Below are 12,177 nucleotides of genomic sequence, written 5' to 3' on the forward strand. Positions count from 1 at the left end.
CCCACTTTGTCATCTCCCCCCTCCCCCCCCCATCCCTCCAACTTTTCCCCTCTTCCCATGCATGTGTTGTGGTGGCAAGGGAGGAAGGGGGAAGAGGGAGGGGGGAGCTAGGAAAGGAGGATAAGGGAAGAAGGAGGATAAGAGGAGGGGAGTAAGAGAGGGGGGTGGGGTAAAGGGAGAAGGAGAGGGAAGGGGAAAAAGGGAAGGAGGGGGAGGGAGGAAAGGAGGATAAGGGAAGAAGGAGGATAAGAGGAGGGGAGTAAGAGAGGGGGTGGGGGTAAAGGGAGAAGGAAAGGGAAGGGGAAAAAGGGAAGGAGGGGGAGGGAGAAAGGTCTAGGGAGTTAAGGGGAGAAGGAAAGGGAGGGGGACAAGGGTGGGCAGAGAAGACGAGCAAGGGAGGATGGTTAAGGGGAGGGGAGTGAGAGTGGGGGGGTTAAGGGGAGGAGGTGGGTACGGGGAGGGGTAAGAAGAAGGGGAGGAGGGGAGAGAAATACAGAAAAGTGAGAAAAAAAACGCATAGTACAAAAAAGGAAACATTAAAACTCTATGACACCACGTATGGGCAAATCGTACGCGTATAACAGTTTCTATTCAACTGATATGATGATCAATATTATATACAAAGTTGCCTTTCGGTCAGTAGATGGGTAGATGATGCAGCAATATGTCAAAAATAATTAATATGAAGTAGGTTGTACACGATGCCATCAGCCGTGACCATAAATTTTCGTTATATATTAATAACATACTACATCAAGCCTGATATACTTTGAGTGGCTTATAATGAACGAAATCTAATGCACTGTCCATCACGGGTAACTAGCATGTCAATAAGAATTACTAGAAGACGAAGCAAAGAAAGGTCGTCATAAAAGTCAAATGGTAACTGGCAACTCTGTGCGTGTCGGTTGCGTGTCACCAAGTGTCATTACAGCCTAAATGCAGCCGTTATACTGACACATGACTCGTATAAATCACACAGAATGTTCGCCGCGACTGGTGACCAACACGGAAAGGACTTAGAATAGATTCTTACTTCTGCGTTTAACGTGGTTTATATTCCTGGGCCGTCCTGAGGGCAACACTCGTCGTAAAACTCCCGCCCGTGTTCCCGCGGGGTTATATCGTTATTATCTTTTCTTACGCGATGGTTCATATTTAAGAATCTTACAGAAGGTTAGGATGTCAACACGCAATGTAAGAATTTACTATTCTTTCGACGACGACAACGGCTATTGTTTATCGGGCGAATTAATTTTATATGCATGATCACGGGACAATTGGGTCAAATAATTTTGTTCCATGCGGTCAGGCATGACAAGGGACGTAGTAACTAAGACGACCCTGGTTTATGGGGAATAGGAAGCCGTCCTGTGCTAAGGTCATTGGCTTACATCCCATGGTAACGATAGATTCTCAGATAGCATGCATAGATGTGTGTTTGTGTTTGTTGTTGTTGTGTGTGTGTGTGTGTGTGTGTGTGTGTGTGTGTGTGTGTGTTTGTTTGTTGTCTGTGTGTGTGTGTGTGTTTGTTGTCTGTGTGTGTGTGTGTGTGTGTGTGTGTGTGTGTGTGTGTGTGTGTGTGTGTGTGTGTGTGTGTGTGTGTGTGTTTGTGTGTACACGATGTATGTATTTACCTCCTCCCTATCCCCTCCCTCCCCTTTCCATTACCCTATTCTCTCGTAGTAACACCCGCTCACCTTCAACTTCCCTTATATCCTTACCTTCTGTCCATTAGTCTTCCCCCTGACACCCTTACCTTACACCCTGCCAATCAGTCTTCTCCCTTAAACTCTTCTCTTACACCCTTATCCTGCTTTATCCCTCCCTTACTATCCTTTCCTTTCCTTTCCGTTCCCTTGCCTAACTTCCCTAACATTCTTTTCACCCTTTATCTCCCTCTCCCTTACACACCTATACCCTCCCTTGCACCTTTTCTTCCTCTCCCTTCGTTGCTACTTTATCTCCCTCCCTTGCACCTTTTCTTCCTTCTATTGCACCGTTATCTCCCTTCGTTGCACCGTTATCTCCCTTCGTTGCATACCTACCTCCTTCTATTGCAATCTTACCCTTCTCTAATATACTTCTTCTTTACCATCCCTTCCTCACCCTTTCTATACCCTCCATTACCCCTCTTATCCCCCCCCCCCTCCTTACCCCAACCTCCTCCCTCCCCCCATCCTCCCATTAGCAAACCTCTAACTCCTAGACGAACTATTTTCAATTAACAAGCTTCCGGAACCGACAAATCCCCATTAACTTTTAACTTGTTGAAACTTGTTGTCCCCTTAGACTTGAGACGCCGTTGCCATGGGAACGTAAACTCGGAAAAATGTTTTTCTGTGTGTTGGGGGAGGGGGAGGGGGGGGCGTGGATGTGGATGTGTGTGTGTGTGTGGGGGGGGTGTGTGTGTGTGTGTGTGTGTGTGTGTGTGTGTGTGTGTGTGTGTGTGTGTGTGTGTGTGTGTGTGTGTGTGTGTGTGTGTGTGTGTGTGTGTGTGTGTGTGTGTGTGTGTGTGTGTGTGTGTGTGTTTGATAAGGAGAGGGGATGTATATGCAATGTGTGTTTTCACCCAAATGTGTGTTTGTGTGTTTTTGTTTGTGTATGCGGGTGTATGTGGCTATATGTTTGTGTCTGTATCCATGTAAGAATAACCATCAAAGGAAAATAATTGGAGTATGTAGATAGAACAATAAAGCCTTCCAGTGAAACATACAGCCAATACATTTAAAGAAATAAAAGTGCATAATAATGATAACAAATACAAGAATCACAGTCCTATTAATTGATATATATATAAAGCCTAGGATACATCAACAAAGATACACACACACACATACATATTAATATGTGCGTGTGTGTGTGTGTGTGATCTATGTATGTAAATTATATAAATTATACATTAATATATATATGATATATTTGAGTATATATATATTATATATGTATATGTATGTATATATATACATATATATATATATATATATATATATATATGTATATATATATATACCACATATGTATATATATGTATACATATGTATAAATATATATATATTATATATATAATATATATATATATATATATATGTATGTATGTATATATATGCATATTTATATATATTTACATATCTACATATATATACACATACATATAAATATACATATATATATATACACATATCCCCAGCACCAACACCTAAATCATGCATCCCCAGCGTTAAAAGCGAAAAGCGAAAAGCAAGTGTTTAATCATTCTAATTCTGTCCGTCTTTTCCACGCGGGAAAGAATTTGGTTCCGCTAACGAAGTCACATTTTTGCGTCGACAGATAATGTCAACCGACACCTAATCGCGCTTAACCCCAAATCCCACAAAGAACAGAATTAAAAAAAAAAAAAAAAAAAAAAAAATCATACACAGCGGGTGGGGGAAAAACATTAACAGTCACAATGTCCAATTATGTAAAATAGTTTGTAGTGATCATTGTGTGTTTTCATTCGGTGATAAATATTCGGTGTAGGATATCTAAATGGGGGGATTTTTTTATTATCAAATACATTCATAATTATGATGATAATAACTATTATAATTATGATAATGATAACTATAATAATTATGATAATAATAGCTATTATAATTATGATAATAATAATTATAATGATTATGATAATAATAGCTTTAATAGTTATGATAATAATAATTAGGATAATAATGATAATAATGACAATGATGTTAATAATGATAATAATAAAAAAATAATAATAATAAAAATAATAATAACAATAGCAATAATAATGATGATAATAATAATAAGATTAATAAAGAACAGAACGAAATGAAGAAAAAAAAAATGAAACTCTAAACCTTATCACCAACAATAACACGATTTAATCTCTTAGCTAACACATCCAAATTATATGCCCGTCCTTCTGTCTCTGGCATAATCTCCTTCAAATAACATTAATACATTCTTTATCGTCCAAACTTTCGCAACCCCCCTCCCACCCATCCCCCCCCCATCAAAAAAAAGAATAAAAAAGCAGGGAGTCATTTGCAACTTAATGAGTTAGACCCGAACCTCGCCAAAATGCTCGCGGTTTATATAATTCCCTTTTCCACACATCCGGGCAATGGCGGTGGAGGGGAGGAGGAAGGGAGGAGAGGAGGAGGGGAGGAGGAAGGGAGGATGGGGAGGAGGGGAGGAAGGGAGGAAGGGAGGAGGGGAGGAGGAAGGTGGGGGAGGAGAAGAGGGGAGGAGAGGGAGGAGAGGAGGAGGATGGGGAGGAGGGGAGGGAGGAAGGGAGGAGGGAGGAGATAGCGGCGGCTGGAGTGGGGGGAAAAATAGCGATAATAATCCCGGGGTAAACCGTAATTTCTCACCTGACTTACACTTTCATTACTTTGGGATATCACATGAATAAAAGTCACTGGGAGTCTCTCGTGTTCCTGCATCTGCTCCGTCTCCTCCTCCTCTTCCTCTTCCTCTTCTACCTCCTCCTCCTCCTCCTCTTTTTCTACCTCTTTCTCATCTTCCTCTTCCTCTTCTACCTCCTCCTCCTCCTCTTCCTCTTCCTCTTCTACCTCCTTCTCCTCCACCTCCTCCTCTTCCTCTTCTACCTCCTTCTTCTCCTCCTCTTCTTCTACCTCCTTCTCCTCCTCCTCTTCCTCTTCTATTTCCTTCTCCTTCTCCTCCTCTTCTTCCTCTTCCTCTTCTACCTCCTCCTTCTCCTCTTCTACCTCCTCATCCTCCTCTTCCTCTTCTACCTCCTCCTCTTGCTCTTCTACCTCCTTCTCTTCTTGCTCTTATACCTCCTTCTCCTCCTCCTCTTGTTCTTGTACCTCCTTCTCTCTCTCATCTTCCTCTTCTTCATTTTCTCCTCCTCCTCCTCTTCTACCTCCTTCTTCTCCTCCTCTTCTTCCTCTTCTACCTCCTTATCCTCCTCCTCTTCCTCTTCTACCTCCTCCTCCTCCTCCTTCTTCTCCCCTTCTACCTCCTTCTCCTCTTCTTGCTCTTCTACCTCCTTCTCCTCCTCATCTTCCTCTTCTACCTCCTTCTTTTTCTCTTGTCACTCCTTCTCCTCCTCCTCTTCTACCTTCTTGTGTTCTTACTCTTACTCATACTATTACTTTTTCTCGTCTTCTTTCCCTTCTTCTTTTTCTTCCTCTTCCGCCTCTTCTTACTCCTTTTCCTTCTCCATCTCCGTCTTTTGATCTCTATCTCCTTTTCCTTTATCTTCTTCTTTTCCTTCTCTTTCTTCTCTCCCTCATCTCTTCCTCATTCTCCTCCCCTCTTTCCTTCTCCCTCTCCTTCCCTACCTCTTTCCCTCTCCGTCCTCCCACCCCTTTCTTCTTCTTCCTCCCCTCCCACCTCTCCTACCTCTTCCCCCTCTCCATTCTCCCCCTTCTTCCTCCTCCTCCTCCTCCCCCACCTACTCTCCAGAATCCCCCCTTACCTCTTCCTCTTTCCTCCTCCTTCCCCTTCCCCAAACCCCTTCCCCTCTTCTTTCTTCCCCTCCTTCCCCATCCCCAAACCCCATCCCCTTCCCCTTCCCCCATCCCCATCCCCATCCCCAAACCCCTTCCCTTCCCTTCCCCTTCCCCCATCCCCATCCCCATCCCCTTCCCCCATCCCCATCCCCAAACCCCTCCACACCCCTTCTATATTTGCTGCGACATTCCCCTTTCCTCGCCCCCCAAAATGACTAAGCTTTCCTCGCCAAAATAGTGTAATCTTTTACCCCCCGTCCAAAACCTAGTCTTCACTGTTGAAGGGGAAGGGGGGAGGGGGAAGGGGGGAGGGGAGTGGAGGGGGAGAGGGGAAGGGGAAGGGGGAGGGGGAGAGGGGAAGGGGAAAGGATAGGGGGGAGGGGGAAGAGGGGGGGAAGGGATAAGAGTAAAGGATGGCAAGGGTATTGGGTGGGTGGTTGTGGTGGTAGAGTTGGGGGGGCGGAGGGGCGGAGGGGGTGTGAGGGGGTGATGGGGAGATTCAGAAACGTAAAAGTGCCCTAGCATAATTGATGGGAGGAACGAGGTTTTCGAGTTAATTTGACTGTGACGATAATTACTGCCATCTAGATCAATTAAGCCCATGTTTTATCGTCCCTTAATTAGATTAGGCTGGAAGAGAGTTAGAAGTAAATTGCCCCCTGTTATCTCCGTGCAGTGTTTCTTTTTCTTCTTCTTTCTTCTTTCTTCTTCTTCTTTCTTCTTCTTCTTCTTCTTCTTCTTCTTCTTCTTCTTCTTCTTCTTCTTCTCCTTCTGCTTCCTCTTCTTCTTCCTCTTCCTTTTCTTCTTCATTTTCTCCTTCTTCCACTTCTTCTTCTTCTTCTTCTCCTTCTGCTTCTCATTCTTCTCCTCCGTCTTCTTTTTCCTTCTGTCTCTCGAAGACTGAACCAATCTAAGCGCTGGAATCCATTAAGCTGACAGAAGCTGATCGTAGTTTTCATAGCAAAGATGATGATAGGAACAATTAGCTAACCTTTATAAAACCTTCTATCATTTTTTATTATTATTATTCTGTCTCTCCTCCTCTTCTAAGATCACGGAATGTACGCCAGCCAGGTATTTCGCTACGGAAGGAAGACTGAACGAGAGGGAGGAAGTTGCTGTATGTTTTTCGAGAAAGGGGGAATACGTTTTTTCGCGCTTATCTGTTGTTGGGATTCTATAACGCCTTGGTTTACTCTCCTTCAATCCCTAAGTACTGGGATTATTATAAGCTTAATCACGAGGGATTATTGTTTGGTTTTTATTCATATTCCTTTATTTTTTAAAGTATATACGTGTAAAAAAAAAAAACACCAATGATGTAAAAAAAAAGAAAAAAAAAGAAAACAGAAACCGTTAACACAACATATATTCCTAGCTTTATCCCCAATACACACACAAAAAAAACATTAAAATTAAATTACCCAATTCTTAAATAAAGAAACACATCAAATGAAAAATCCTTCAAGAAATTTCTAAAAAAAAAAAAAAAAAAAAAAATCTTGAAAGCACAACAAATTAAAAATCCTTCAAGAAATTTCCAAAAAAACAAAAAAAAAAGACCTCAACTCACCTCCACTTGGTTCTTCGGTTCTGGAACCACGTCTTGACTTGCGCATCCGTCATCTTGAGTTGCTTGGCTAAGGCAGCTCGCTCACTCGATGCCAGGTACTTTTGCTTGTTGAACCTTTTCTCAAGCTCGTTCACCTGGGGGAAGATAAGGCGTTGCTTTTTTTAGAAGGCTGTGCTTGTTTGGGTGTGTTTGTGGTGGTGATGTGTGGTTGTGATGTGATGTGTGGTTGGGTGTGTGGTTGTGGTGGTGGTGGTGTTGGGTGTGTGGTGATGTGCGTTTGTGTGATGTGTGTTTGTGGTGGTGATGATGTGTAGTTGTTTTGGTGTTTTGACTTTGCTTGCAGTGATGGTTGTGTATGCTTGCATGTGTGATGTTTCTGGTGGTGTTTTGGCTTTGCTTGCAGTAACGTGTGTTTATGGTGCTGTTTTGTGTTAGCTTGCAGTGATGTGTGTTTGCGGTGATGTTTTGTGTTTGCTTGCAGTGACGTGTGTTGACGGTGGTGTTTTTGTGTTTGCTTGCAATGACATTTGTGTTTGCATGCATTCATGAAGTTTATTTACGGTAGTGTCGTGTTTTTGCTTACAGTGGCGATGTTTCAGGCAGTGTTTAGAGTTTGCTTGCAGTCGTGAAGTTTGCTTGTGAAAGTGTTTCTAGAGCTGTGGCTTTGGTCGTGTTGATGTTGTCTATTTGCGGTTAGTGTGCTGTATAAAGAGAGACTTCGCGGTAATAGTTAATTGGTTCGTACAGCTGTTTGGTGGTTTCAACGTCGTGTTACGTATTTGGGTGTCAACACTTGAATCATTTTATCCTTAAGTGGTCGTATTACTCTTTCTTGGGGTTGTAGTTGTATTTGTGTTTTGTCACGGTCTGACTCATTCACACACACACACACACAGACACACACACACACACACACACACACGCACGCACGCACGCACGCACGCACGCACGCACGCACACACACACACACACACACACACACACACACACACACACACACATATATATATATATATATATATATATATATATATATATATATATATATATGTATATACACGTATATAGTCGTATCTGTGTTTTGTCACGGTTTGCTGATTCAGATGTTAGGATAATATGCTCAAAAATTCAGATAAGCTCATTCATTTTGAGTTTTTAAAAGCAGTTAAGATTATATGTGTAAAGATTCTAATAAGCTCATCCAATTTTTTTTTTTTTTCTAAACAGTTAAGATTAATGTTAAATTTTATAAAAGTTTTGAAAGGTTAAATTATTATATCCATTATCATTCTTATACTTATATTATATATATATATATATATATATATATATATATATATATATATATAATATATGTGTGGTAATGCATATATACATGTGTGTGGCTGTGTGTACATGTGTATATATATATACATATATATATATATATATATATATATATATATATATATATATATACATATATATATGTATGTATGTATACATACACACATATTTATGTACATACATACATAAGCACACACACACACACACACATACGCATACACACACATACACACACACACACACACATATATATATATATATATATATATATATATATATATATATATATACATATATATATACACACACCCACACCCACATACAGATACACACACGTATATAAACGTACACACACATCGCACTATGAAACGTACATAAGCACAAATAAAAGCGTAATATATGAGCAAAGTACACGTATATCATACTCGATGTCGTTACAAACAACAGTATTCGACAGTTGATTATAGCATGGCTGGCTTTTATCTTCAGTATCCCTTGAATGATAAATGATTCTAGAATCTCGTAGAATTATACATCCTGCAATATTTATTTGACATTCACGGAGCGGAGTTGAACTGGGAAAAGGCAAGGCTTAGCTGTTTGATCCCTTCGCTGTCAAGTTTAAGAAATTATTCACTTTTGCACTCTTATACTAACGGTCCCTCGGGTGGGCGACTAACCGCCAGGAAATCAATCACGTGTCCATCTTTGTTTAGCTGATTATTCTTGACTGATGGCTCAATCTGCTCCAACGTTCAACCTTTGTGCAGAATGCAATGAAACACGTGTTCAAAATCCCCCTAAAGACCGGAATTGCTCGTATTGAAGTGAAGTGGCGGGAACTCGTTCAAATGGCGTGACCGAGCGAGTCGAACGCGTGTCTCGTGTCATAGAAGATCGTTAACACTGTTGCCAACCGCGGTTTACCTGTGCTTCGTGTGCTCGTATATATGTATGTTGTTGCGGGTGCGTTTGTAGGAAGAAATATGCGAGTTGCATGTTTAAAGTTAAATGATGATAAAATATATGACTATTTTTTTTTCTCTCTCTCTTCTTCTTCTTTTTCTTCTTCTTCTTCCTGAGAGAGATTTTATGTTAAAGTGGATTTGAAGTATCAGGTGTATTCCGTTATATTTATAAAGCTACTGATCTCCGTTTTATTTTAATATTTTTTATTTTTATTTATTTAAGAAATTTAGAAGGGCGTAAGATTCTTTTTTTTTATCTCCCATTCGCATGGCGAGAGGTTCAAATTCCTTATAAATTTGATAAAGGCCTATCGTGCGACGGTTGTAGCTCGGAGGAAAGAGAATTCGTTATTTTTGAAATTTCGGATTCTGGTGTCGCGTGACGTCGGAAGAATTGTCATTATACGTCATTCTGAAGCAAATTTATCTATAAAAAGGTGGGTTCTGGTTATCATTTAAAAGATGCAGACATGCATGTGCAATTACACATGATCGGTGTGCATGTATGTATATATGTGTATGTTTTTGTTCACATTTAAACATATTTATAAATTTGCATTCGCTCTTACCCCGCCATTCCTCTCACACGCCCTCCCCAAATACATATCCATAAACCAACAAACACACAGACACTCAATACACACCAAATCTATCCACTTCCAGACCCATATCAACCACAAGAAAACCGAATCCGACCCGCATTCCCAATCCCAAAGACAAAACACACAGGAAAACAAAACAAAAACAAAAACAACCCACGACCAAGTAATTACACCTTCTGATCTCAAAAAAAGGGACACCTCTAGCCCTTACCTGGACTCTGGTGAAGGAGGTTCTAGGTTTCTTTCGCTTCGGTGGTGTCCTTGATTGATAAGGATGTCCGATCCTTCGCGGGAACCCAAAGGGACCTGTTGAGAGGAGAGATACAAAAGGGGATTAGAATACGAGATCGAAAACGTGGTGTTGGCGACAGGTTGAGAGAGATGGATGGGTTGATAGTGAGGGAGGGAGGGAAAGGGAGAGAGAGAGAGAGAGAGAGAAGGTAGGGAGAGACACAGAGAGAGATAAGGGGGGAGACAGAGAGAGAGAGAAGGGAGAGGGAGAGAGAGAAGGTAGGGAGAGACACAGAGAGAGATAAGGGGGGAGACAGAGAGAGAGAGAAGGTAGGGAGAGAGAGAGAAGGTAGGGAGAGACACAGAGAGAGATAAGGGGGGAGACAGAGAGAGAAAGAAGGGAGAGGGAGAGAGAGAAGGTAGGGAGAGACACAGAGAGAGATAAGGGGAGGAGACAGAGAGAGAGAGATAGAGAGAAGGGAGAGGGAGACAGAAAGAGACACAGACAAAGAGAATGAGAGACAGCCAGAAAGAGTAACGGAGAGAGAGGAAGATTGTGTGTGTGTGCGTGTGTGTGTATGTGCGTGTGTGTGTGTGTGTGTGTGAGGGAGGGAGGAGAAAGGCAAAAGCGTAGATGGAAAGTGTTAAAAAGGATTAGATTAGAAGATTAAAAGCAGATAGCCGAATCAAAAGGATAAATATAGAGGATTTAAAAGATACAATCCAAAGAAACAAAAAATAAAGGATCAAAATCCAGGATTTAGTGAAAAAACACCGACTTTTTTTTTTACCAAAGACACGAAGGAAAAAAAGAAAGAAAAATAAGTAAATAAAAAATCTGAAAACAATCTAAAAAAGCAATAAAAATAAAACTCAAATCAGGAAAACAAATCGATGAAATAGAGATAAATAAATAATAAACAAATACATATAAGGAAAATATAACAAAACGAAACAAACATAATACACGAAAATTTATCGAAAGGATAAAAAAAAACATAAAAAAATTAGAGAAAAAAAAATAACAGAAAAGAACATAAATCAAGAAAACTTGAGAATCCGAAGAAAATAAATATGCAACGAAATGCAACATAGATCACGAAAACCCTGTGGGCAGGACAACACTAAGACGAAGGTGTTCTTAAGTGCCAAAATCATCAACGTGTTAGTAAGACTGATCTAAGTTCCGTGTTGATGGTCCATCGCGTGTTAGGAATCCCTCTCTCTCGCGCCAGACGTCTTATAAGCAGATATATGTTTTTCTTAAGATTAATGGTCGTAAATTCTCCATCATTTCGAATTTCACTTAATTTTAAAAAAAAAACATTTTTCATTTTTCTGTCTTTTGTGAGGTGGAGGTGGGTAGGGGGGGAGGGGAGTAGTGGGGTAGGGGGGAGGGGAGGGGAGTAGTGGGGTAGGGGGGGAGGGGAGGGGAGAAGTGGGGTAGGGGGGTAAGGGTGAAGGGGATGGGAGGGGGTGGGGGGAGGGGCAGGCGCAGTCATGGCGTCACGAGATGTTTAAAGGCTTTCGTTAGTATTAGTCTAAAGCGATACATGAAGAAACAAGAATCAAAATATATAAACGCCATATCAAAAAACTTACATGTAGATACAATAAATGAATGATACCAAACAGCACCTATGAAAAAAACACATCGCATTAATATCATACAGGGAAATGAAACCATAATGTTGTCTATAATAACAGAAAACCAAAAGCTGTAAGAATGACATAGTCGATATCAATTTCAATTCGATGAAATATTCTATTCATCAATATCCAAAAATGGAATCGGATCTATGGTTTTTTTCTTCTTCATAATTAGCGCTGAAGGACAATGTGTATGGTCTTCATTAGTAGTAATTATCTCTGATAAGTATCGGGTGGTAGAGAGTGGTGGGGGGAAGGGGGGAGGGGGGAGGGGGGAAGGAAGGGAAAGGGACTTAGGTAAAGGAGAGAGAGAGAGTGAGAAATAGAGAGAGAGGGGG

General features: G+C 41.0%; 1 protein-coding gene across 2 annotated transcripts in view; it reads right to left on the reverse strand.

The window, feature by feature from the left end:
• The window catches only part of LOC122257977 (uncharacterized), a 103,968-nt gene that overhangs the window by 42,593 nt on the left and 49,198 nt on the right, over positions 1-12,177 (reverse strand). For both annotated transcript variants that reach the window (XM_086554434.1, XM_086554429.1), the window contains exons 2-3: positions 10,170-10,264; positions 7,063-7,196 (exon numbers count right to left, since the gene is read on the reverse strand). In XM_086554434.1, coding sequence (XP_086410560.1) covers positions 7,063-7,196; positions 10,170-10,264 — 229 coding nt within the window. The remainder of the gene's footprint in view (positions 1-7,062; positions 7,197-10,169; positions 10,265-12,177) is intronic.

The sequence above is a fragment of the Penaeus japonicus genome, unplaced genomic scaffold, assembly GCF_977035675.1.
Source record: "Penaeus japonicus unplaced genomic scaffold, GWHDUDI00000001_assembly GWHDUDI00000003, whole genome shotgun sequence".
NCBI classification, from domain to species: domain Eukaryota; kingdom Metazoa; phylum Arthropoda; class Malacostraca; order Decapoda; family Penaeidae; genus Penaeus; species Penaeus japonicus.